General features: G+C 61.0%; 1 protein-coding gene across 2 annotated transcripts; it reads left to right on the top strand.

Moving 5' to 3' along the window:
- NPDC1 (neural proliferation, differentiation and control 1) lies at positions 1-23,250 on the top strand. Of its 2 annotated transcripts, none has more exons than XM_062615946.1 (9): positions 1-148; positions 13,144-13,284; positions 19,996-20,103; positions 20,246-20,425; positions 20,546-20,612; positions 20,982-21,066; positions 21,764-21,843; positions 21,954-22,050; positions 23,047-23,250. In XM_062615946.1, the coding sequence occupies exons 1-9, from the start codon at positions 55-57 to the stop codon at positions 23,122-23,124; spliced, it is 930 nt and encodes a 309-aa protein (XP_062471930.1). In that variant the 5' UTR covers positions 1-54; the 3' UTR covers positions 23,125-23,250. The 2 variants fall into 2 exon arrangements, with proteins under 2 accessions (XP_062471930.1, XP_062471929.1); XM_062615945.1 differs by having other exon boundaries at positions 13,141-13,284.
- Positions 23,251-26,623: the final 3,373 nt, after the last annotated feature.

The raw sequence follows: 26,623 nt of genomic DNA, 5'->3' as shown, positions 1-26,623 counted from the left end.
GCCCCGCCGCTCCCGCCGCTCGCGCCGCCCGCGGCCCGCACCGCCCGGCGCGCGATGGTGTCTGCCCGGGGCGCCGCCCGCCGCGGAGCGCTGCTGCTGCTGCTGCTGGCCGCGCTTGGGGCCTGCGGACCGCGCCGCGCCAGTGCCGGTGAGTGCGGGCGCGGGGCTGCCCCGTGACCCCCGTGTCCTTCCCCGGCCCCGCCGCACCGCGGGTGCTCCTGTCCCCTTCCCGAGGGATCCGCGCTGCCCCTCCCGCCGCGATCCCGGTGCTGTCGTTCCCCGCAGCCCCGCGAGCGATCCGCATCCGCGGGCGTTCGGGCTCCCAGCCCCCGGGTCCCTCCCCGCTCCGCCGCCCCCCGCACCGCCCAGGCGTGGGGGAGACGCTGCTGCGGGTTCGGGGCCGCTCGGCACCCCCACGACTGGCAGCGGGGTGCGAGCTGCTCTTGGGTCCCCTCTGTACCGCCCACCCGGTGTCTGACCCCCCCCGCCTTCCACGCTTCCCCCCGGTACCGGGCCAGAGCACCGCCGCCGACCTTCCCCCGCTGCTGCAGGCAGGGTCCCCCCGGGGCAGCGGCGCAGGGGTGACCCCGGCTGCGGTTTGGGGTGTCAGGAGGAGCCCACAGACATGGGGCCTGTCATGGAGCGGGGAGAGAGCATGAACTGGGGGAGAGGCCCTGCCCCGGGGCCCTCGTGAAGCACCTGTATGGGGAAAAACCCTAAAACCAGGAAAACAAACACAAACTGCGGTATCCCGGAGGGGTCGCACCGGACGCGGGGCACCCTGTTCACCCACCGGACGGGGCTGAGGGAGCAGCAGCAGCAGGATTGCCCCTCAGCACTGTACTGGTGACTGCAGTGTTTCTTGTCTCCCCTGGGGCAGAACACGTGTGGCTTTGGTTCCCCACCAGCAGCAGCACCCCCTTTCCTTTCTCACTGTTTCCCTAAGAATTGTTTTGATTTGGATCTGGTTCGGTTTGGGGTTTTAGTTTTGGAGTGTGGGTCAGAGCACTGCGCCTCCCGTTGGGTCTTGCACTTGCCTTGTGCCATGTCCCCTCACTCTGTGCCTGCTGCTGAGGTGTGCGGAGCCATAAACACCCCCCTACAATCCCAACAAACCCTGGGGAGCCCCGGGGGTCGCACTGCTCTCGGTGGCACCAGCAGCGGGGGCCGTGTCCCTGCCTGCGGGACTCCGTGTCTCCGGGCAGGTTCTTTCCGCCTCGCTGGCCCCCAGGGCTGGGGAGCTCCTCCTGGCTCCCAGCATTGTTTGTGGCTCCCATATTGTTCTCCCTGCTCCAGCTCGCAGTCAGCCGCACTGTGTTCCAAGGGAGGGTGAGGAGGCAAAATACGATGCTATATTTGTTTTAAATCTGCCAGTGGTTCAGATCATCCGGGTCTTTCCGTGCTGGGGCTGGAGGCAGAGGTGGGGATGCTCCTGCGCTCTCCCTCTTCCCATGTGTCCAGGCCAGGGTGGCCTGGCTGGGGGTACCAGTGACGCAGGCTGCTATGAGAGGAAGGAGATCCGTGTGGCTCTGGTGCAGCTGCATAATCTCTGCTGCCTCTGAATTAAGGGGTTGAGGTGGGATAAACCGGCTTGGCAGCGCTGCCGCGGAGGGACCCCTCTTGAGGCTGCTTGGGGCTGGCACAAGGGGGGAGCAGAGTTTCCCCTTCCCCACCATTCCCACCCCATTGGCTGGGTCTCTCGGCACAAGCAGGGCTGGGATTTTCAGCTCAAGGGAAGGTGGGGATGGTTTCTTTGTGCTGTTTCCAGTCATGTCGTTGTTGCACTGTCTGGAAGTGCCGATGGCAGCATCCCGTTGCTGGGAGGTTGAGATTGTGCAGCGTGTGGCAGTGGGGAGTTCCAGGCTGGTGTCTCCTGGGATGGCTGGGGCAGCTGGAGGAGCCTCTCTGGGATGCTGAGCAGGGAAGGGAGTCACTGTCCTGTCCCTGCAGCCTTCCCCCCTGAGCGTGGCAGGGCAGATGAAACGTTGGCTGCTTCTTCCCATTTTATCATTGCTTTTCCTGGGCGGATGGGGCAGAGCTGGGTTTTCTCTGCAAGGTGGAGCTGCAGGGCCAGGGGCAGCTCCCACACTTCTGTGCTGGTAGAACTGGTGAGGAGATTGCTGGGGGAGAAGGTCCTGGACCATCATACCCACATCCTCCTGTTTCTGTGGCTTCAGCAAAGCTTCTTCAAACGGAGGCTGGCATCTCCTCCCCCCCACCTTCTGCAGCCCAGAGGCCCCTGCAATCGATGCTGCCTCCTGGGACACAGCAGCACATGGCACAGGTACATCCTCATCGTGCCTGGTGCAAGCTGCAGGAAGGGCAGCAGCTGCTCTGGAGGCGGTGCTGTGGTGGGTCAGTTTTGGCTGGTGCTCCTTAGTTGTGTTTTCCCCACGTCTCCATCCAGCATACCTGGCTTTGGGCACTGCTTTGCCTCCTTTTCTGGATGCATTTCCTGGAGCATTAGTGGCAGTTCTCACCCCTTCCCAAGGAATTTCATTGCCAAATTTCATCTAGTATTAGTATAAAAAAAAATTAAAAAATGAACTGATGGGCAAGAACCTCTTTTGTTAATAGCCCTGAAAAGCTCAGCCCAGCTGCCACAGCCAGCACTTGACATCAGAAACTCCAGAGAAACTGCTCAGCAGAAAACAAGTGGTCCTTTCCAGTCCAAGTGACCCATTTGGCCACGTGTGAATCAGCAGCTCCTCACTGCCTTTCCTCCTGGTGCTGCTCCTCAGGGATGCAGGTGGGAGCAACAAATGCTGGTGCTGATACCAGCTGCCCCAGCCCTGCCGTGGTGCAGGATCCAGAGCTGGGCACAGCAAGGGGAGAGCCATCCCCTATGAGGTCCTCACAGCTCTGCTTGTGGTGTACTGTCCACCTCTTGCTGTTTAATGTGCTTTGCGGTCACTGGGAGCCATGGCAGGGTCAGGGTGCAGTGGGCTGTCCTTGGGGCCATCACTGTGAACACTGGAGCTGGAGCAGCTCCAAACCCTTCTTGGAGCATTATGGTGGAGCCCAGGTGGAAATGGATGGACAGAGGCCACCGCTCTCCATGATCGCAATTCCCAGTGCGGTCAGCATCAAGGAAGAAGAGTCTATGGAAAAGACAGTGAAAATTCCTCCTCTCCTTTCACTGCAGCTTGCTGGGGACCCACAAACCAGTGTGCACCCCAGCTGGGCCCTGCAGGTGCTGGTCTGGGGAGAGCTGGAGCTCAGGGTGGAGACAGTGGTCCCAGAGCCTGGGAGTTGCTGGTGCAGGGTCAGGCCTTTCGGATCAGCCCTCTCCTTGGCGGTTCCAGGTGTGGACTTGGGGTCTGCAGTCGATCCCGAGGGAGCAGGATCCTGGCCTAACCTCACAGCTGGGCTGCACTGCCGGGGGGGGTCCCTGGGGCTGCCCCCCTTCCCCAGGGACCCCTCGGTTCCCAGGGGCTCCCACAGTGCAAAGGGGAAGATGAGTCTGGGATGTTTGCCTGAAACAGCTCTTCTGGGCCGTGGGGGTATTAAGAATTAAATCGGCTTAGCTCTGCCGGGGGGGACACTGGGGACAGGAGGGGTGACAACATGATGGGGGCACTGGGGACAGGGAGGTGGATGGTGCTGGGGTCTAGAGGGGTGATGAGAATACTTGGGATAGGAGAGGTGATGGGTACTGGGGATAGGAGGGGTGAGAGTGCGGCAGCGGTGATGGGGAGGTGTGTGGTGATGGGGAGGTGTGTGGTGGATGGTGTGCTGGGAGAGGAGAGAGCTGGGGATGCTGGGAACAGGAGGGGTGATAGCATAGTGGGACACTGGGAACAGGAAGGTTGATGTGGGTTGCTGGGGACAAGAGGGGTGACGGGGGTACCAGGGACAGGAGGAGTGACAGGGTGGCTTCTCTCCAGGTGCAAGGCACTGGGGACAGGAGCTGCCACCAATCCTGTGCCTGTGTTAATCCCATAAACACAATGCCCCAGTTCTTCATTCCAGTGGGGGGCTCCAGGTCTATCCCTGATGGGTGCACTGGGTCCCCCCCAGATGACTGCCCCCCAATACTCCCCAAACCCCACAGCATGGCCCCAGTGCTGCTGCAGCCACATCTTCCTCCTGTGTCTGGGTTTTGCTGACTGCTGCTGCTGTGGGTGAGCAGAGCAGCAAGTGGCAGCCTCAGGCCTATAGTGTTCCATGAGCTAACGAGAATTGCAACGGGAAGAAACTGGCTGTGAAGTGCCTGGAGTGCACTTTGAATTGGAGGAAGGAAACGCAGCTGGAGCAGGTCCCAGTCCCAGCCTCTTCCCATCCCAGAGCACTGGAACTCTGTGGGCTGCCTGCCCAAACCAGTGCACCCCGGGGGGTGTTGCTGGGGTCCGTTCTGTGTGGACAGAGTAGCAAAGCTTTGCAGGAGAGAGGTTTGCTCTTTGTTGGAGGGACCTGCTCAAGCGTGTTCAGAGGAGGCCATGAGGATGCTCTGAGGGCTGGAGCAGCTCTGCCCTGGAGCCAGGCTGAGAGAGCTGGGCTGGGGCAGCCTGGAGAAGAGAAGGCTCCTGAAGGGGAGACCTGAGAGCAGCTCCAGTGCCTAAAGGGGCTGCAGGAAAGCTGGAGAGGGGCTTGGGACAAGGGATGTAGGGACAGGCCAAGGGGAATGGCTTTAACCTGCCCGAGGGAAGACTGAGATGAGCTCTTAGGCAGAAGCTCTTCCCTGTGAGGGTGCTGAGGCGCTGGCACAGGGTGCCCAGAGAAGCTGTGGCTGCCCCATCCCTGGCAGTGTTCAAGGCCAGGTTGGACACAGGGGCTTGGAGCAAGCTGCTCTAGTGGAAGGTGTCCCTGCCCGTGGCAGGGGTTGGAGCTGGAGGAGCTTTAAGGTCCCTTCAACACAAACTATTCTGGGATTCTGTGACCCATCCCTTCTGGTGGGTGACAAGAGGTGACATGTCAGCTAGTGTGCTGGCAAGGACTCTGCTCATTGCAGCATTGGGGTCCCCTGCGTTCTGGCCCCCTGTTCCCCTCCTGCAGAAAGGAGACAGCGATAGAGGTGGGGATGGTGCTGCTCTCTCTGTGCACCCAGAGAACCCATGGCTGCCAGCGAGGCTTGACTAGGGTCCGCAAAGGAGCATGTTGGGGATCCTGCAGCTCTCACATGCAGGAGGAGCAGCTCTGTCTTCAGAGCTCATCCTCTCACATCTGTTGGGGATTATTTCCCAGCCACCCGCTAAGCCGGGTGGCCCCAGTGAGCCACAGTGATGTGACCCGTCCTGCAGCATAATTCTTGGCTTCCTGGCTGAGAAGGAGAGCATTCCCCTGAGCTGGCTGCCTCCTGCAGGGGTAAAGAACAACAGAAATCTGGGTCTGGCTGTTTGGCACCGCCTGCAGCCCTTTCCCAGCACCCCGGGAAGCGGCTGTACCTCCCTTGGGCTCCCTTTTCCTGGGCTCTCTGCCCATGTCCCGCAGGTCTGTTGCTGGTGTCTAAGTCAGCGCAGGCAGCATGGGGTGCAGTGATGCAGCCCCAGCCCTTCAGCCTGCCTCTGCCCTGCGTGTGTGCCAGGACATGGGCTGCCCGCCTGGGGGTCTCCAAGCTGCTGGAAAGCCATAAAGATCAGTCCCTATAGCACCAGCACGTCCTGCTGGGTGTCTGTGTCCCCAAGCCCCCATCTCAGGCTGATGGGCTGTTGGAAGCACCGAGGCTGTGGGACAGATGGTGGGGGCAGGATGGGGACCCTCTACCCCATGTGGAGCTCCCTGTGCTGCTGCTGCCACCTTTGAGCTGCCCAAGAGTGTTCAATCAGCAAAATCCTGTTGGTGCATCTTCAGGACTGCAGAATGTCTGTGGCAGCGTGGGACGCAGTGAGGAGTGGGAGGGCTCTGGCTTTGCCAAAGAGCATCTGGCCCCACGGGCGTAGCAGCGCTTCATGGGAGCTGCTGCTCCAGGGGGGTGCTGCCAGCCGGGCAGCAGGAGCGTGGTTGGACACCATGGCCGAGCTGTGCCAGTGCGGCTGCACGGGCTCTTGGCCCGACAGCGCCTCGGGGCTCAGCTGGAGGTGGGCGGCAGTGGGTCTGCAGGGACAGCTCACTGGTGGCTGTGGCTCACCGGGCAGCAGACAGGGCTCTGTGGGTGCTGGCCTGCCCATTGGTCAGTGCTGGCAGGGAGACAAGGACACTCAAGGCTGCTTGTGGCTTCCGATGAGTCCATGCTCAGGAGAGCTGCAAAACCCCCGCATCACAGAGCAAGTGTGGTGCAACAGTGGTGCCAGCGCTGCCTGTCCTCTGCCTCCTGGCACCACACTGCGTTGCCCACTGCAGTGCCCCAGAGCACTGCGGGGATGCTGGGGCATCCCCATTGCCAATGGAGCCATGGTACTGTGAACTCAGCATCGCACACTGCTCTCCTGCCTGCGGCGGTGCTTTGAGCCATGGCCTGAGCACCGTGTTTTGCCCATCACACAGTGCCAAACCTCAGAGCCAGTGACAAGAGAACTAAAACTCCCAACCTCAACCCCTGCCCCGTGGGCTCTGGGCAGGGGCACAGCCAGCTGGTATTTGCTTGAGCAAAATCTGATTAACACGACTGAGTGGGTGGTTTGAACTGAAAGAACGAGGTGTTTTTGGCGTGGGGTGGCATCGGGGACACTATGGGATTCCTGGTACTGGTGGGTGCACACCCAGCAGAGCTGGGACTGGCGGTGCAGAGCCAGTGGCAGGTTTGGGTGGGCAGCAGCAGGGAAATTACAAAGAGCATCTGGCATCCCGTTTTATTTATTTTTTATTATTATTTCTTCTCATCCTGAATATCTGAAGCAAAGAACTTGTGGCTGGAGCAGCCCTGGCACTGCAGGGTGCAGCAGGGTGGGGAGGCAGCGTTGTCACCCCAGGCAGCCTGGAGCTGCCCTGAGCAGTTCAAGGGGGCAGTGAGCCAGGGCCGGAGACAGCAGTGCCTGGGAATGGCTGGGATGGGGACAAGGGGGTCTTGCCAGCTCGGTATCCTCCTCACCTGCTACAGGCAAGGGAGCTGCATCCTCTGCTGCATCCTGGCCCTGCCTGGTCCCAGCTGCGGGTCTGGGGCTGTGGTTTGCTGGAGCCGTTTCCATCCATCCAGGTGGCATCTCCCCTTCCTGCAGCCCCGTCTTCCCCTGGTGTGCCAGGTGGGTCCTGGGCCAGGGAACGGGGATTTTTCCAGCTGTCTGAGAGGCTTGAGGAGCAATGACACAAAATGTGGCTCCCTCAGCCTGGCAGGGGGAGGTTGCCTCGTGCTTCCCAGGACCACAGCAGCAAGCTAAGGTTCTGGGGCTGCTTGTAGACGGGCTGTGCAGTAGCACCAGTGGTTGGGGAGGTGAACTATTTGGGGTTGTGAAGAGCTGGATGTTCTCCCACCTCGGGGGCAGCCTGGCTCAGCCTCTTCTGTCCCTCCATTTCCCCCTTGGCATTGAACCTGGAGGGGGACCAGGCTCTGGGAGCCCACTGTGATGGCCTTAGGGCTGCAGCAGGCAGCTGCCCTTGGCACAGCTCCTGTCTCCTCTGCCGTGCAGCCCTGATGCTCCCATAGGCCTCTGCCTCCCCTACACTAGGTCTATCTCCTCCTGGCACTGCGTGCACACCATAGGCAGCAGCCCTGCCTGCAGCAGTGGCATTGACCCAGGTGACTGCCCGTGGTCTCACTTCCATCGCTCCTGGGTGGGGATGCTGCTGGCAGGACCATCCCCTTGGTGGGAGCAGGGTGCATCCGGACAGGGAGGATGTTGCCAAGGGGTCCGTGTGGAGATAGCCACATACCCCTCCCACGGCTCAGGGCTGCTGGCACTGTCCCTCGACTGTGACACCAGCCGTGCTGGGGACGTCTCTGCTGTTGCGCTTTATCAGCTGGATAAAGCCCAGCTGAACCGGAAAAGCTGGAAGCTGGTACCTGAGCCCCAGTGGGCTCAGGGACGGGAAGCACGGTGGCACATTGCCTTTGCCTGGACGAACCTGACCAAGCACAAAGCAAACAAGTGCTTTGCGCTGCCAAATGCTCTCCCGAGGGCTGGCGTGTGCTGCTGCTGCGGGGGGGCCATGCTTCATCCCTCCGTGCCCAGGAGTGGTGTGATGTGGCTGCATCCCCTGCTCCCCATGTGCGGGGTTGGAGTGTGCAGGAGCTGCCTCCGTGCAGGAGGGGTCTCCATCCTCTGCTGCACTGCGGGGGCAGCAGTACGGTGGTGATGTGATGTGATGATGTGATGTGATGTGATGTGATGTGATGATGTGAGCGGCGGCAGCAACACAGGGCTCCCATGGGGCTCCTAGCTGTGGCAGAGCTGGTACCACAGTGCCACAGCTCTGCCCATGTTGCATGTGGGCAGCAGAGCAGGGTGCCAGGGCCCCCTGGCTGACCCCCAGCATCCAGCCCCAGGCTGTGTCCATGGGCATAGGGGTGTGTGGAGCTGGGGCATGGGGGTGTCTCAGCCCCCCTGTTTCTGCCTGCTGCTTGGCAGGAGCCCCTGCCTCAGGGAGGCTGTGGGCAGAGGGAAGCAAAACCTCAGAGGCTGGGGTGCGGTGTGGGGCAGCACATCCATCTGCTCCCCAGCCTGCCTGCCTGCCTGCCCCTCTGCCTGCCCTCCTGCCTGCCTGCTTTCCTGCCCTGCCTGCGGCTGTCTCCAGCCATTCAGGGCCAGGAGCGATGTGCAGAGCTGTGAGAGCCCCAGCCAGTGCCAGCTCACAGCAGAGGCGGTGGGGCTGGGCAGGCAGGTCCCACAGCAGGTCTGACATTACCTGGCTGGAGGAGCAGTGACCTCGGTGTGGAGCTGGCACTCGCTGCACCACTGCGGGGCCCAGGCTGCAGCCCCTGTCAGGGACCGGCTGAGCCCTCGGCCGTGGTCAGCCCTCGGCTGCAGCCCTGTACCAGCGCATGGAGGCTCAGATGGGAACAGAGACCTGCACCCCTGCTTCCCGGGCACCCGGCAGCCGCCACCGCCTGCGGTGGCCCCATGCCCTGGCTCAGTGGCCAAACCACCCGAGGGACTATGTCCTGCGCCCACCGGGCTCTGCCAGCTCATGCTGCTGGCACCGGGTCCGTCCTCTGGGCGTTGGCGCTGCACGGCGCAAGCCCCAGCCCTGATGAATTGCCCTCTGACGTTAACTTTATCTCCCCATCGGCGCAGGGACGCAGGAGGGGCAGGCGCTGCCCTCCCGGATGTGTTCCCCAGCTGATGTCTTCCCTCCTCACCGGGGGGTGTTGAACTGCTTCCCCCGGGCTGTGCCCACAGCAGCTCCGTGCCCTGCCTGGCTAGGCCAGCCCCTCTCCCGGGGGGGTCCTTGGGGCAGGGAAGTTGTCCTGAGCTCCCCCCGCCGCGCTCGCACACCCCCATTTCCTCCTGCGGAGGGGCCGCTCCTGCTCACCCGGCTCCTGCTCCCCACTGTTTGTGTTCCGTGTTTCGCCTGCTGCCTGCCTGCGCTGGAGGCTTGTCCCAGCACAGAGCCCCTGTGAATGGCTCAGCTCTGGTGGCGCTGGGCTCGCTGGAGGTTTGTGCCAGCAGCGGTGGGATGGAGCAGCCCCCTCCTCCAGATCCCCCTGCACGTCTGGGCAGCAGTGTCCTGGCTGAGCCACGGCCGGCGCTGCCTTCAGGCTCGTTACCGCACGTTCCTCTTGCTTTGCCTGACAGCCGGGTTGCGCTGTCCTGCAGGCGGGTCTGTGTCACCCCACTGTGTCCACATCTCCCATCCACCTATGGCCAGGCCGAGCCTCCTGTCCCACAGCAGCCGTGCTGAGCTGCTCTGGTGCCAAGCAGGGGACATGGCAGAAATAGGGGTATCCAAAATTCAGACTCAGCAGTAGCCCCACAGGAACAGAGGCAAGACTGCGAGGCTTAAGCCTGCAAGCTGGCCCTGGCACAATATGTGCTGGTGTTTGGACATGTAGGGACAGGCCAAGGGGAATGGCTTTAACCTGCCCGAGGGAAGACTGAGATGAGCTCTTAGGCAGAAGCTCTTTCCTGTGAGGGTGCTGAGGCACTGGCACAGGGTGCCCAGAGAAGCTGTGGCTGCCCCATCCCTGGCAGTGCTCAAGGGCAGGTTGGACACAGGGGCTTGGAGCAAGCTGCTCTAGTGGAAGGTGTCCCTGCCCGTGGCAGGGGTTGGAGCTGGAAAAGCTTTAAGGTCTCTTCCAACACAAACCATTCCATGATTCTACAGGCAGGCAGCATGGCCATAGCACAGGGTAGAAATGGAACCCATGTGCTGTGCCACCACCTTGGGGTGGGAGCAGGGACCTATGACCAGGATGCTGGGGAAGCCAAGGGGTGGTGGGGAGGGTCAGGTACCTGCCAGAATGGGAGCAGGACCCCACCATGTGCCTGCTGGAGCCCTGGACAGGGTGGCACCAGCCTCCTGGGCACCTGTGGGGCAGGGAGGGACAGTGAGGTTGGGGGATGGCAGTGGTTGGGGTCAGCAGTGTCCCTGTGGCAGTGCTCATCCCCAGCACCCAGCGTGACCAGGGAGCAACTGCTGCTCTTTGGGGTGGGCTCAGACAGCAGCAAAGCCACCGTGGGACCCCCACTCCACAGGGTGCCCCACGCTGCGATGGCTGCTCACCAGCCACCAGCTGACTGCGCACGGGGAGCTCCATCAGCTTCGTGCTGCCTGTCTCACTGCTAATGCCAGGCTGCGACAGCTGGGCAAGCACAGCTCGTTCCTCAAACAGAGATAACGACCTTGCTGTGTGCCAGGCTGCCTTTATTTAACCATTGCTGGGCTCTGGTTGGGGCTGCCCTGCCTGGATCCTGCAGGGTGCTGCACTGCCAGGGTCCCATACTGCCGTGGCTTCATCTCACCAGGGAAGCCTTGGGGGGGACATGCTTCCACAAGCCCATGACAGAGGCCTGGGGGCTCCACTGTCCCACCCCGTGCCCCACAGGGATGTGGCACATCCCCACATGGGGCCTGTGCAGTGCAGAGCCTCCTCCTGCCCCGGAGCCTGTCTTGTGGTGGTTGAACAAAGTGGCCTTGAGCTCGAGCCCGGGGCAGGCGCTCAGGTCCAGTCTAATTGCTGTGTCTGAACATCTGATTCTTTTCCCATGCAGCTCTAGTTCTCCCCCAGCCGCTGGGCTGAGCCCCACTCCATCTCTGGGAGGCAAACCCAGCCCCAAGGAATCCTCTCCAGGCTGCTGGACCTGGTGTGGGCTCAGCCAACCCCAAGTGCAGCTGATGGGAAAACCCTGCCCGCAGGAGAGCCAGTGCAGCAAGGGCAGCTCTACTCCTTGTCACTGCCATTCACACTGGCACTGAATGCAGTGCCCCATGGGGTGCAGTGGAGAGGCGTCTGGGTGCAGCCTGGGGGTCATTAGTAGTGGTTGCACCCTCCAGTGAGTAGTTTAATGGTGAAGTAGGGCTGTGCAAAGGAGGATTTCTTGTGGGTGGCATCTCATGTGTTGCTTGGGGTGGCATCCTGCTCAGTAACTACACCCCTGCTGGGGGTGTAGAGCTGCCTCAATGGTCATAGAACCATGGAATGGGTTGTGTTGGAAGGTACCTTAGAGCTCATTCAGTTCCAACCCCTGCCACGGGCACGGACACCTTCCCTAGAGCAGCTTGCTCCAAGCCCCTGTGTCCAACCTGGCCTTGAACACTGCCAGGGATGGGGCAGCCACAGCTTCTCTGGGCACCTTTTGCCAGCACCTCAGCACCCTCACAGGGAAGAGCTTCTGCCTAATGTCTAGTCCTGGTGGCTCCATCCCGTGCTGGCACGCTCCACTGTGCTGTGCCTGCGGGGATGGGGATGCTCGGGGAGTCCCCAGAGTTGACATGCACCTGCTCACGAGCTGTTTGGTGCAGAGCTGCACCAGAGCTGTCCCTGGAGCTGCCCCTCCGGCACAGGAACAGGCAGATGGTGTTGGTGTGGGCAGGTGAAGGCTGGCGGTGCTGGTGCCAGGAGCGTGGGATGGGGCTGGAGCTGTGACTCATCTCCAGGTCTGGCCCCGCTCCCGGTGGGAGCCCTGGTGCACTCCTGACTGTGAGAAAGCTGAGGGCACGGCCACCCCTGGAGGAGAGCAGCAGCGCTGGGAGCTGCGCTCCATCCAGCCGTGCCCAGCACAGGGCAGGAGTGCACTGAGCGGTACCCAGCTCACACTGCCACCAGCCTGGCAGTGAGGGATGTCTGTGCTCTTGCTGTTGACAGCTTCACTGTCCCAGCAGCTGCCGCGGCCATCAAAAGCCAGGACCCAGAATGTCCCCACAGCCCCGTGCTCAGGTGATAGCTCTGGGCTGGCCCCATGTGTCGCTGATCTGACTGTCGTGGTCCCCCTCTCCAACCCTGCACAGGGTTTGCCACCATCACCCGGTCTCAGGACTCAGCTTTGCATAGGACCTGGGGACTTTGTGTCCCCCCAGGAGGTCCTGCTTTACCCCAGGAGGGGTAAAGAATGGGGGCTGCTCCTAGCCATGGCAGCGCTGCCAATGTGTGCTGGGTCCAGATGGGGTCAGAGCATGGGGGTTCCTGCCTGTCCCCAGGTAGCAGAGAAGTCCCCAGGTGTGACATGGAAACAAGATCCTTAATAATGCATCAAGAGAGGTTTGGGCTGTGGTGTGTCACCAGGGGAGTTTGGGTCCCGTCAGTTTCTTCTGTCATGATGCTGAAGGGATGGAAGCTGAAGCTGCTGCTCCCAGTGAAGACCTGTCACAGCCATGCTAAGGCTCTGGGGGGTGGAGGGCTTGTTTGTGGGGAGGTTGTTTGACAGCTACCACACGCATGTCAGTTTGTGTTGGCTGTATTTCAGCTGCCATCCTGCTCTGCATGGTGCAGGCAGGGGCTGGAGTCTTGTCACTGCCAGCTCTGCACGCTTGGGGTGTCCTGGAGCACCCTGGGGCTTGGGGCATCCCATGCGACAGTGGAGGCTGGGGTCCCGTGTGGGAGGATGGGCGCTGCTTGCTCATCCCTGCCTTGCACAGGTCATAAAATCATAGAACATCTCGAGTTGGAAGGGGCCCAGAAGGATCACCAGGTCCAGCTCCCAGCTCATTGGTGCCTGTGCTTAATTGCAGTCAGTTATGGCTTTGTGAGGGTAAAGGGGGCTGAGGGGCACCTCTGGTGAAGCACATCCACACCCCTTACACGGGGTGCAGCAGGAGCTGGCTGGTGCGCTGGGTCCCACGGGCCATGGACAGACCCTCCTCCTGACCTGTTGTCTCCTGTTCCTGCAGCAGCATCGTGTCCCCGGAGCCTGGACTGTGCTCTGCAGCGCCGGGAGTTCTGCCCGCCGGGCTCGGGAGCCTGCGGCCCCTGCCTGGCCTCCTTCCAGGAGGATGAGCATGGGCGATGCGTCCAGAAGCACCTCCCCACCAGCGGTAGGTGGCCCCCCCTGTTCTGCCCTGCCCTGCCTGCAGACCTGCCCCCAGCCCTGCCTCAGCACTGCCCTGCAGCTGTGCCGCTGCAGGAGATTCCCAAGCCCCCGGTCCCTGCTCCCCATCCTCTGGCTTCTCTCCACAGCAGCCATGTCCCTGTGGGCAAGGCAGCTCTGCTCCCTCTCCCCAGGCACCAACTGTGGGGGGTTGTGGGGCTGTTGGGGAGCACATGGACCTGATTCTGCTCCTTGTCTGTCCTGTATCCACACCAGTGACCATGCATGCTGCTGGGCCCTGCCAGCACCCAGCGGTGCCCAGAGGCCAGGGACTCTGGGGTCTGCCTGGCTGCCCTGCAGGAGCCGGGAACCGGCTTCTGTGCACGAAGCTGTGACTTGTTCAGACATCCTGTGGCCTCACCTATCCTGGGGCTGAGCTGTTTGGGATTTCAGTTCCTGGTTCCCATTGGTTTGAGATGTTGGGCTGTGGTTTGTGGATGCAATCTCCTCCTCTGGTGATGCCCAGCATCCGTGGTGGGAGGGTTGGAACCAGCAGCACTGGGTGGGAGCCCTGCCTGGCTGTGCAGGAGGCACCGGGGGCTGCTCTGGCTGTGATTCCCCTGCTCCAGGTTCCCATGGGAGCTGAGGGGCTGTGGCAATGGGCAGAGATGGGCAGAGCATCCCCAGGCAGCAGCAGCCTGTGGTCACCTGTGGCACTTGCACAAAGGTCTTCCACCCACTACTGCGGAGCCTTGAGGAGCTCCCAGTGCAGCCATGGCACCTGCACCCAGCTTGGTCGCACAGCAGCCAGAGCGATGAGAGAGGGGATGGCACAGGGAAGAGAGAGGGAATGGCACAGGGAGGAGAGAGGGAATGGCACAGGGAATGAGAGAGGGGATGGCACAGGGAATGAGAGAGGAATGGCACAGGGAATGAGAGAGAGGATGGCACAGGGAATGAGAGAGAGGATGGCACAGGGAATGAGAGGGGATGGCACAGGGATGAGAGAGGGGATGGCAGAGGGAATGAGGGGGTGGCACAGGGATGAGAGAGAGGATGGCACAGGGAATGAGAGAGAGGATGGCACAGGGAATGAGAGGGGATGGCACAGGGATGAGAGAGGGGATGGCAGAGGGAATGAGGGGGTGGCACAGGGATGAGAGAGAGGATGGCACAGGGATGAGAGAGGGAATGGCACAGGGATGAGAGAGAGGATGGCACAGGGATGAGAGAGGGGATGGAACAGGGATGAGAGAGAGGATGGCACAGGGATGAGAGAGGGAATGGCACAGGGATGAGAGAGAGGATGGCACAGGGATGAGAGAGGGGATGGCACAGGGAATGAGAGGGGATGGCACAGGGATGAGAGAGAGGATGGCACAGGGATGAGAGAGGGGATGGAACAGGGATGAGAGAGAGGATGGCACAGGGATGAGAGAGGGGATGACACAGGGATGACAGAGGGAATGGCACAGGGATGAGAGAGGGGATGGCACAGGGAGGAGAGAGGAAATGGCACAGGGATGAGAGGGGATGGCACAGGGAATGAGAGGGGATGGCACAGGGATGAGAGAGGGGATGGCACAGGGAATGAGAGGGGATGGCACAGGGATGAGAGGGGATGGCACAGGGATGAGAGAGGGGATGGCACAGGGATGAGAGAGGGGATGGCACAGGGAATGAGAGTGAGGATGGCACAGGGATGAGAGGGAGGATGGCACAGGGATGAGAGAGGGGATGGCACAGGGAATGAGAGGGGATGGCACAGGGATGAGAGAGGGGATGGCACAGGGATGAGAGAGGGGATGGCACAGGGAATGAGAGGGGATGGCACAGGGAATGAGAGGGGATGGCACAGGGATGAGAGAAGGGATGGCACAGAGAATGAAAGAGGATGGCACAAGGATGGGAGAGGGAATGGCACAGGGAATGAGAGAGGGGATGGCACAGGGATGAGAGAGGGGATGGCACAGGGAGGAGAGAGGGAATGGCACAGGGAGGAGAGAGGGGATGGCACAGGGATGAGAGAGGGGATGGCACAGGGAATGAGAGGGAATGGCACAGGGAATGAGAGAGAGGATGGCACAGGGAATGAGAGAGAGGATGGCACAGGGAATGAGAGGGGATGGAGAGGGGATGGCACAGGGAATGAGAGGGGATGGCACAGGGAATGAGATGGGATGGCACAGGGATGAGAGAAGGGATGGCACAGAGAATGAAAGAGGATGGCACAAGGATGGGAGAGGGAATGGCACAGGGAATGAGAGAGGGGATGGCACAGGGATGAGAGAGGGGATGGCACAGGGAGGAGAGAGGGGATGGCGCAGGGAATGAGAGAGGGATGGCGCAGGGAATGAGGGGATGCTCAGGGACGAGAGAGGGGATGGCACAGGGTTGGGGTCCAGCCTTGGCATTTGGCAGTGAGCAGGGCTGATGCACCCTGCCACAGGCTCCACATTGCCAGGTACCAAATGGCTTTAGCAGTTGTTTGTGGTTTATTTTTTAGTGTGAAGTCTCTGGGAGCAAATTCCCCTCTTGGAAGGGCTGCTCATGCGCCAGCATCTCCATAGCAACCCCACTCGGTGCTGGCTTGGGCAGGGAGATGCAGCCACAGTAGCATCTCGCCCATCTTTGGCAGAGATGTGGTACCGCGGTAGCATCCTCTGCCAGCTGCTGTGGGACCACGGCAGTGTCCTCTCCAGCTTTGTTATGGAGATGTGCAGTCGCATCTTCTGAGAGGACACTGGGAGATGAATGGAGCCCATCCCAGGGTCTCTCCCAGCCCCATCCTGTTGTTCCAAGCAATGCCACCAGCTTTGGCAACAAAAGTCGGGGGGGTAAAAAAGTGGGATCCCCTCCGAAATTCTCCATTTTAGCAGACAGGGGAATGCCCAGCTCCTTTTGGCAGGGAGGCACTAATTTATCCCATGGGTGCTTTTGCATCCTACAGGTACCTCAGTCTGTCAGCAGCAATAGCTGTGTTTGGGGGAGTGCAATGCAAAGGGGGGGGCTGCCATGGCTCAAGGATGCAGAACCCTTTAAAGGGGCTGCCCACGCTGTGTGGTAGCATGGGCAGCGTGGGCAGCCCCTTTAAAGGGTTCTGCATCCTTGAGCTGTTTGCCACTGGCAGTGACGCCGATCCCGGGATCCCAGCAGCTGCCACCGTCATCCCTGCGATTGGTTGTGGCTCCCAGCAGGAGCGTGGGCAGGCACCAGGGCTCTTCTCCCTCATCATACCCTTACAGACAGGCACCAAGAGCAGGTTTTGGGGGTGACAAGCAGCGGGTTTGGGGTCTCAGAAGAGCGATGCATGTGAGCGGCATGTTCCTGCCATTGGTGACGGCGTGCATGGGTGTCTTGGCGTACCCGGTGCGGCACTGGCACAGAGGTGAGACGGGACGCACGGGACCTCATGGCGCGGAGCATCCTGTTCCCTGCATCTCGCTGGTGCTGCCTGTGCAGGGGTCTGAGCCCCCCAAACCCTGCCAGGACTAGATCTGAATTTGCTGTGATGGGTTTGCATAGTGTGGTTTGGGCTGGTGGGTCCTGGTCGCTGTGTGACCCAGCCAGCACTGAGTGAGGGCTGAACCCCCCAGGCTGTGGGAAGCGCTTTGGGAAGAGGAGGAAAAGGAGATCCTGGCTTATGTCCCTGGGGATTCCCCCCTTCCTGCCTGCTGTGCTGCCAGCAGCTAGGAGGACATCGGCTGTCCTAGGGCAGGACTGTAGAAATCAGTGGATTTGTAGGAATTTTGTGCCCTCCTGTGGAGGCTGTCGGCATCAGGTCTCCCCCGCCCCGGGCAGAAGCCACGTCCCTTCTTGCTCCCTGCTGTCCCCAGACCGATCACAGTAACTCTTCAGACCCCCAGCCTTGAGCCCTGGAGACCCTGGGGAGGGGGGAAGGCCCGGGGAAGACCCTGGGCTGGGTGCTGTGTGCAGGCAGGCAGTGAGATCTACCATGAGAGGGCACCCGTGCCCTGTGCAAGCCCTGTGTGCACCCTGCATGCACCCTGCATGCCTTGTGGATGCACAGCCTGCACTTTGCATGCACCCTGTGCCCACCAGCATTCCCAATGCACTGCAGTGGAGCTGGGGGAGTCTGTCAGCATGCTGATCTGCTCCTCTTGAGAGATCTGGGATCTGTTCCTTGGGGAGCAGCTCTGGGCCAGCATCTCAACCCTGTGTTTCACCTCCGTGGTGCCCAGCGGGAGCCGCCATTGGTGCCAGAGCAGTTCTGCCCTGAGGATGCAGGGGGGTCGCAGGTGTGGCATCAACAGGGGAAGTCTCTTTGGCAGAACACAACAGGGGTGTGGGGATTTAGCCCCTGACAGGGAACTTGGTGATGAAGCTGTTGATGAGGGTGAGCAGCACTGCCAGGGCAGTGCTGGCAGCACTGGAAACAGTAAACAGCGTGGCTGCCCTGGCTTTCCTTGTGCTGCTTGGCACAGCGGGAGGCTCAGAGTGACCTGGGAGCTGCTCTTGCTGGTTTTCCAGCTTTATTTTTCCTTTTCCAGCCATTCATCCTCCTGAAGCATCTGCTGTTGAAGGCCAAGGGGTGCCAGAGCAGGGCTGAGCCCCAGGCCTGATGGTGACACATGAGCGTGGGCAAGGCTATCCCTTAGCTCCTGTGGGAATGAGGACTGGCCTTTCCCCAAGTGCTGTAGGAAGCTAGGGCCACGCTGTCACCACGGGGCACAGGGCTGTCACCCCCATCCTATGCCAGGTCCCTGCCCATCGGGAGAGCCTGGCCCTGTGCTGGCGCTTGGCACCAGGACACTCAGCTGCTGGGCACAGCACTGGTGGCACAGCCCGGACCTGGCAATGTGGCCATGGTGCTGCTTTGCAAATTGCTTTGGGGTGAAAGTAACAGGGTCAAAGAGCTGGGGGTGCTCCAGCTCCTGCCAGGGCTGGGGGCTGGGGCAGTTCAGGGCACAGGGACAGGAGACAGTGGCTCTTCGTGACTTGTTTAAAGCAAAGTGCCCCCTTCTAAACTGTTCTTGGCTGGCGTGGCTCTGAGTCACAGCGTGCCTGAGTGGCCTTTGTGCCCGGCTCCGGAGGGAAGTGGGGTTTATTTCCAAACACTGGGAGTGAGGCGGGATTCCCGAGGAGCTGCAATTGTTATAACCTTGCATCATCCCGGAACGGAGCTGCCGGTATCACCTCGCCTTTGTATGGCTTGATCTCCCCTCGGGGCTTCCCGCTGAGGACCGCCTGAATGCGGCAGTGGCGCAGGGAGCAGGGATGGGGACAGGGACGTCTCCTGCCTTTGAAGCTGAGTTTAATCCTGTTAATATCGCAGTGGGAAGATCAGAGCTTGGCTCTGCTCAGCAGCTCTGGGGACAGCAGCTCCACTCCTGCTCTGCACTGTCCCACTCTAGGTGGGCACCGTCCAGGCTGGGATGTGGATCCTGCCCATGTCCCATGCCACAGGAGCACCCAGAGCTTGGTGGAACCCTGCCTTGCACTGGGCTGGGGCAGCCAGCCATAGAATGCCCAGCCAGCCCCACGGTGGTCCTCACTGCAACCTTCCCCAAAAGGGCTGCATCCTGCCTCGCACTAGGCAGAAACCAGATCCTCAGCTGCAGTGAGGGATCCCACCAGCTCCTCGTCAGCCCTGGACGAGCTGTATTCTGGGGTGGCTCCAGCCCTCCAAACATGCAGAATGTGGGGTGTCTGCTCTGAGAGACCCCCCTGGAGCCCTGATCCAGCTCTGGGGCAGCAGCACAAGAGGGACGTGGAGCTGTTGGAGCGAGGCCAGAGGAGGCCACGGAGATGCTGTGAGGGCTGGAGCAGCTCTGCTCTGGAGCCAGGCTGAGAGAGCTGGGCTGGGGCAGCCTGGAGAAGAGAAGGCTCCTGAAGGGGAGACCTGAGAGCAGCTCCAGTGCCTAAAGGGGCTGCAGGAAAGCTGGAGAGGGGCTTGGGACAAGGGCCTGTAGGGACAGGCCAAGGGGAATGGCTTTAACCTGCCCGAGGGGAGACTGAGCTGAGCTCTTAGGCAGAAGCTCTTCCCTGTGAAGGTGCTGAGGCGCTGGCACAGAGTGCCCAGAGAAGCTGTGGCTGCCCCATCGCTGGCAGTGTTCAAGGCCAGGTTGGACACAGGGGCTTGGAGCAAGCTGCTCCAGTGGAAGGTGTCCCTGCCCGTGGCAGGGGTTGGAGCTGGAGGAGCTTTAAGGTCCCTTCCAACACAAACCAGTCTGGAATTCTGGGATTCTAGAAAAAACAGTGTTCAGATGTGCCCTGCCCGCTCTTGGAGCAGCCCTGCTGCAATTCACCCTGCCAGACCCATCCGTCACACAAGAGCAGGACAGCTCTCCTGGTCTCTCTTCTGGTCCAGCCCATGTCCCTCCTCCCCCTGTAAATCCCCCAGGAGCAGGGACATGGGGCAGGCCCTATGCAGTGATGCTGGCTTCCTGCTCTTACAGGGCTCTGCAGTACTTGCTGGCTCTGGCATGGGGTGGGAGCTGTGGCTGCTGTTGCTCCCACATCCTCCAGCATTTGTGGGGTGAAAAGCATCCAAAAAACATCAAGGACATGTGCAGGTTCCTGGTCTCGGCTTTGGGACCGTGTGGTGCTGGAGGGCTCCATCCAAGTGTGCTTGGACTCCAAGCCACCCGCCATTGCCTGTGCTGGATGTGAGCCGCGTCTCGGCAGGGTTCTGGGTGTCCTGGGGCTGGGAGCCCATCCCAGGGTGCCCGGCTCATGCTGCTCTCTCCCGGCTCAGGGCGGATGTCCCTTTCCACCTTGGAGAAGGAAATCGATTTCCTGGCAGACGTGCTGGCCAGGCAGGAGGCTCCTGGCTCCCACCTGCTGAGGGATGGCAAGCTCAGGTGTAAGTGTCTGCTCCCCACCTCCCACCACTCTCTGCAGTGGTGCTGGGGACCCCATGGCAGCCAGGCCCTGCGCTCCAGGCTGCTTTGCCCTCCAGAGCTGCCTGGGCGCTGCTCTGCTCAACCCTTTGCTTTCTCCTGCAGCCACCCTGGTCCCTGCCAGCAGCAGACAGCGTGTGCCCAGTGGGCTGAGGCTGGGGCTGCTGCAGCAGGGTCCCGCCAGCAGCAAGGCAGCCACCACCCTCGCCACCTCCACCACCGCCACCATCCAGAAGTACCCGGTGGAGGCGTCCCCCATCCCTTCCAGTGATGATGTGGTGCTCGGTGAGACCTCGGGGATGGGCCCTTCACAGGAAGGGGCTTCCTGTCGCCGTGGGGAAGGGTGGGCTGGTGGCTCCATGCTGCTGCGCTCACGCGTCCCTTTGTGTCCCGTTCACCCTTCAGGGCTGATCGTGGTGTGCACACTGGCCGGGCTGTCAGCACTGGTTGTGGCCGGGGTGTGCTGGTGCAGGTGAGCTGGGGTCTGCCCGTATGCCCTTGTGCCCAGGGGAGCTTGTTCCTGAGCTTCCCAGGCTGGGGGGTGGGCTGGAGGAGAGGCAATAGCTGCCCTGCAGTACTCAGGGCTGGACGACACCAGTGGGACATCCCTGTGCCAGGCACAGCCTCCTGGGAGCGGGTGACACCTGGATTAGGCATCACTGCAGTGCTCACTCCATGCCCAGCGGGAGGGACATGGCTGTGCCTGGAGGTGCCACTGGTCATGGGTGCCATTGCAGGGAACAGGGGTGTGGGTGGGGGGATTGAGCCCATGGGAGTCCCTGGCTCCCATATGGAGTCATTGGCTGTGGTGGCTCCTGAGCGCTCTCCTCTGCCCCAGCAGGCTACAGAAGGAGGTCAGGCTGGCACAGAAAGTGGACTACTCAGCACAGAGAGCGGCCAGCCCCCTGCCCTACGACAAGATCTCGGTAAGGCGTGTGCCCAGCAGGACTGGGGCACTGATTGCCCCCATGCACTGGGCACTGGTGAGGCTGCACCTGGAATCCTGGGTTCAGCTCTGGGCCCCACACTACAAGAGAGACATTGAGGTGCTGGAGCAGGACCAGAGGAGGGCACTGGAGCTGGTGCAGGGCCTGGAGCACAAGTGTGATGGGGAAGGGCTGAGGGACCTGGGGGGCTCAGTCTGGAGAAGAGAAGGCTCAGGGGGGACCTGATGGCTCCCTACAAGTACCTGACAGGAGGATGGAGCCAGGAGGGGCTGGGCTCTGCTCCCAAGGAACAAGGGATGGGACAAGAGGAAACGGCCTCAAGCTGCACCAGGGCAGGTTTAGATGGAGCTGAGGAACAATTCCTGCCCCAGAGGGTGCTCAGGCATTGGAACAGGCTGCCCAGGGCAGGGCTGCAGTCACCGTCCCTGCAAGTGTTCACACAGCGTGGAGCCGAGGCCTCAGTGCCATGGGTTAGTGGTGGCCTTGGCAGGGCTGGGGTAAGGGTTGGACTGGATGAGCTTAAAGGGCTTTTCCAAGCCAGTTGATTGTATGTTTGGTGTTCAGGCCAGGCCTGTGCTCTGCTTGAGGGGCTTCCAATATGTTGGGGTCTCCCTGCCAGCAGAGCTGGGGCTTCTGCAGCGCAGCCTTCATGGCCATGTCTTTGCTCTCTCTGCAGCCCGGGGACAAGACACTGGCTCAGAGTGCCCAGATGTACCACTACCAGCACCAAAAGCAGCAGATGCTCTCCATGGAGAAGTAAGCAGCCCAGGAGTAGACAGCAGCCGCTGGTCCATGCCCTGCCATTAACTGGGGTGCCAATAGTCATCCCCCTGGGCTTCACCCCTTCTCTGGTCCTTTTACCCCAGGCATAAAGAGGAGCCCAAGCTGCCAGACTCTGCATCATCAGACGAGGAGAATGAGGATGGAGACTTCACTGTGTATGAGTGCCCTGGGCTGGCTCCGGTACGGTGGGTGCAGGGTGGCCGGGGGGGACCTTGTGCACGCAGGGTGGGATCCAACCTGGGGATCCATGGGTTGGGATCCATGCCTGGGATGTGCAGCTCCTCACGAGGAACTGTTTCAACGTGTCCTTCATCAAACCCTGATATGGTCCAACCCCTGCTTCTCCCATGTGCCCTGGCTAGGTCATAGCATCACAGGTTAGGGTTGGAAAGGACCTTATAATCATCTAGTTCCAACCCCCACTGGAGCTCTCCGAGTCCTGGCATGGGGTTTTACCCTGGGGGGTGCTGCCCCATACACCCTGGAGCAGGGAGCTGGGACAGCCCTTGGCAGATCCATGATCAGGGACATGGTCACCTCGGACTCCTGGGCACTGGGACCATGGGGCTCATTCTGGTGCCTTCCCAGCGCCTGGACTGGGGAACCTATGACCCCTTAAAGCCGGGGGGGGGCGGGGGGGGGAGACGGAGAGGGGAGGCTGGCAGGGGACCCCGGGGAAGGGCAGCTCCTAACAGCCCTGGGTACAAAGAGCACAAAGAGACCCGAAAGGAGCCTTTCACATGGTAATGGCTGCGGAGCCCGGCCATCAGGACCCAGATTGAGGGTCATCATTAGGTCTTTACAGGACCATTAAAGGACACTTGATGGCAGGCAGGCAGTCTGGGCACAGAACCCCATTCCTGCCAGCCAGGCTGTGAGTCCCGTCCTGGGGTCCCCAGGCAGGCTGTGGGATCCCATCCCACTCAGGCCCGTGGGTTTTACACACCATCACCCCATACCAGCATCCCCAGCCACGCCTGGCGGGGAGGCAGCACCTTTCAAGGGTTAACGGCAGGGTCCTGGTGTGAGTCACCCCATCCCAGCCCAGGAGTTACCCCCACCTTCCCTGCTGGGCTGGGGTTCAAACTCAAACCCCCGGGGATGGGGCCGCTCAGCCCTGGCTGGTGTCTGACCTCCTGCCTTTTCCTTCCCATCCCACTCCCTCCGCCGCTGCAGACCGGAGAAATGGAAGTGAGGAACCCGCTGTTTGACGACTCCTCCTTACACCCCTCCAACCCCAAGTCGCACCAGTAACGCCCCTCTGACCCGAGCTCGCTACAGACTGTGTGCCCGGCGCCACACCGATGGGCACCCGCAGCCGGGTGAAGGGGCTCTGCCGGACTGTTCGACGCCTGCCCAATAAACACCCAGTAACAGCTATGGGAGGGGGGGATCGCCCCCGTTTCCAGCGTCCTTGTCCTCTTTGCTGCTGTGATCCTGCTGTGACCGCGTCCCTGCCTTGCCCTTGGCTCGCTGCTCTCGGGGATGTGCCAGCCCCATGGCGGGGAGGCAGCTGCCTTGGCACAGAAACTGGGGGGGAAGGGGGGGGTGCTGCGCCGCTATCTCTTTGCATTTGGCTTCAAGGCAGCGGCTGCTGCCGTGGTTGCTGCTGGACTGATGCAAGAGCAGCTGGGAAAGGGATGGAGAGAGGGTTGGGGAGCAGGAGAGGGGTCAGTGGAGCTTTGCAGGAACGTGTCAGTGCTGCCAGCTTCCCAGAGCCCCTCTCACAGGGATGGAGACTTTCCCTGGGGCAGGTGGCATCGCTAAAGGTTCCTGTGCCAGGTCTGTCTGCTCCTCCCCAGCCCAGGCAGCCCCTGGCATCAGGATCCTGCTCCAGGAGCTGGGGGCAGGCACTGGCTTTCCTCCCCAAAATGCACCATCAGATGCTGCCCTTTGCAATGTCCATCCAGGAGCAGAGGCTCTGCCCCAGCCCCTGTGCTGGCTCCATCCCCTTCTAGGGGTGCTGGTGCTTGGGGTTCCGCGGTGCAGGCAGTCCCAGTGCCTGTGGCCTGGGAACAGTGCCGGGCTGTGCTGGCAGAGGATTCCCTCACAACAGCCCTGGGTGCCAGCTGGGCTCTCACTCGGGTGCTCAGAGAAAAGCTCAGCTCTCTGTGATGCTCAGTGTGAAGCTCAGAGAAGGGGTTGAGGGGTTTGGTTTTAAGCCTGTGTAGCCATGGGGGAGGAAGGAGCGAGGCTGGCGGGGGCTCTGCTGGCTGCGAGGGGTATCTGAGGCACATGGGTTTGCTGTGCTGGTCTCTGCCCTGCGGAGCCTGGCTCTGTGCTCTCTGGGCATCCCTCCATGGCAGGGGGTGGTGTCTGCTGTTCTATCCCAGGCACTCCCCCTGGGCTCCAGAGACCCCTGCACCCCTCCACTGTCCACGTGTGTGTCTGGGCTCACCAGAGCTCCTTGCTCAGAGCCCAGTGCTGTTCCCCAAAGCCTCCCAGGTACGTTGGCCATGGCCGGTGTAAGGATGGCTTTGAGTTGCTTTGCACAGAAGTGGCTCCGTGTCCAGCCCCCGGTGTGGACTGTCCCAGCCGCAGGTCACCCGTTGCATGCAGGGGGTGTCCCCTCGCACGCTCAGGAGCCATTGCACATACGGGCAGCACGGGTGGGGGGGGCACGGTGGCCGGGCTGTGCTGGTGACCCATAGTGCTGTGGGACCGGGGCCGCGGGCAGAGCCCATCGCCACACAGCACCTTCACCTGTGCGCTGCTCCCGGCCCATAGGCTGCTGCTTCCCCACACCCTTGTTGTTGTATGTAGTTCTTTTAACAGGAGATTTTATTAAACAACCATGTTTGAGACCCATGCGAGTGTGTGGTGTGGGGGCAGCCCCCTGGTCATGCTGCTCTGAGGAGTGGGGAGGGATGGGGTAGACAGGGAGGATGCTGTAGGTCTCCCATCCCAAAACCTTCCCTGGGGAAAAGTGAACACAGCCATCCGGCCTCTGCCCCCAAGCCCTTCCCAAGGGATTTTTCCCAGACCAGACAAGAACCAGAGTCGATTTTCTTGCTCCAGTGTTTGCCAGGAGAGGTTTCCCCAGCAAAGGGCTGCGTGGGAGCCCCCAGCTGTGCCTGCACAGCCCACACCCAGCCCTGCAGCACCCAGCACCCACCCACCCCATCACCCCTCACCCCAATGGCCCTTCGCACCTCTGTGGGGCCAGCAGATAAGGGCTATCGTGGCCCCGCATTGTACTCTCCTGGTCCTTTGATCACACCAGCCCCCCATCAGGCTGATACAATCTCGTCTCCTCCTGGTTTCAGCAGCCCCAGGGTGGCTGGTGGGTGCTGACTCACCGGCAAAGCACCTGGGCACCCTTGGGGATGCTCAGCTCAAAACCACCCATCATCATCACCATTATCATCAGGACCATGGCAGCATAGCAACTCAAATCACCTGGGACTGCCCCAAGGCTCACACATGGGGACACCCAGCCTTGCACCCATGTGGAGACCCAGCCTTGCACACTCCTCTCCAAATTCATCCTTTGCTCTCAGCGCCCCGCAGCCTCTCACAGCATGCCCAGGCTTTTTGGGAAGCCCTGAGTCAAACATGGTTCCTCCCAGGAACAGCCTCCGGCTCAGGGCACCGCAGTAGTAGGAGCCCTTTGTCCCTTGGGGAGTTGTGTCCTCACCTCATTGCATCCTGGCATGGAAGAAACATTGGTCCTGAGACTCCAGGTCTGTGCTGCAGACAGCCCAGGACAGCCCGGGGCTGGGTGCAGGGTCTGTGTTCAGCCCCAGCATGTCCATGCCTCAGTTTCCCCAGCTGTCCATCAGCAGGAGGAGCAGCCGGGGTGTTCAGGCACTGCAGTGATGCAGGCAATGCCCAAACTACACCCGGGCTCTGTAACACAGAGGCCGTTTAATTCTTCCCTTGTGAGGCGCTGGCACAGGGTGCCCAGAGAAGCTGTGGCTGCCCCATCCCTGTCAGCGTTCAAGGGCAGGTTGGACACAGGGCCTTGGAGCAAGCTGCTCTAGGGGAAGGTGTCCCTGCCCGTGGCAGGGGTTAGAATTGGATGAACTTTAAGGTCCCTTCCAATCAAAACCATTCTGTGACTCTATGAGGGAACAGAACTGGACCAAAATATCCTCTTATGAGCTTTCCATCCTGTCCACCCAGACCAGCTGCAGCCAAGTAAACTATGGTGCCATGCAAGAGCTTGTTCCTTCAAGAGATGTGGCTTCTGAAGCTGAACACACTGCCCAGACCTTTGATGGACCCAGGGTGAAGACTGGGGCTGACTCTGACCAGAGGATCAAGGTGAGATTGCTTCGGGCATGAAGCTCAAGAGCACCCAGCACAGCCCCAACTGCTTCTCCATCATCTACCACAGAGAGAGAGTGGGTGGACAGTGAATGAAGCACCATCTGCAGTCATACACTCTCTTAAAATCTGATCTCCACTCCAAACCAGCCTCAAAACAGTGCACAGCAACAGGACACACAGATGTGCAGCTCTGTCTTCCCCAGCCTGCTGCCACATCACTGAGCTGGGGAAGCTGGACATTTTTCTCCTCCTTTCTTTCTAGCAGGATCTCACTGATTCCTGGCTGCATTAGACCACAGAGCTGGGCCTGAGATCCATCCTCCTGAAGCAGGTTGGAGTCTCTGCTCCAAATATTTGGCCAAACCCAGCCACTGGTGCACAGTGACCCCACACAGTAACCGGGGACCTCTCACAGCCCCCCAGAATCGCCCCATTGAAATGTAAGGGGGGGGGGGCATACACTGAGAACCCCTACTGACTC

Source organism: Pezoporus occidentalis, unplaced genomic scaffold, assembly GCF_034315485.1.
Source record: "Pezoporus occidentalis ecotype Australia unplaced genomic scaffold, CSIRO_AGI_Poc_V1 ctg187, whole genome shotgun sequence".
NCBI lineage: Eukaryota > Metazoa > Chordata > Aves > Psittaciformes > Psittacidae > Pezoporus > Pezoporus occidentalis.
Note: the sequence above shows the minus strand (reverse complement) of the source record. Positions and strands in the feature narration are given on the sequence as shown.

Bases quoted from the DNA above. Each gene is read 5' to 3' on its own strand.
- NPDC1 (XM_062615945.1), top strand. From the start codon at position 55: ATGGTGTCTGCCCGGGGCGCCGCCCGCCGCGGAGCGCTGCTGCTGCTG. The intron at 13,285-19,995 runs GTAGGTGGCCCC...CTCCCGGCTCAG, and splicing joins GAAGCACCTCCCCACCAGCG to GGCGGATGTCCCTTTCCACC. The intron at 22,051-23,046 runs GTACGGTGGGTG...CCGCCGCTGCAG, and splicing joins AGTGCCCTGGGCTGGCTCCG to ACCGGAGAAATGGAAGTGAG.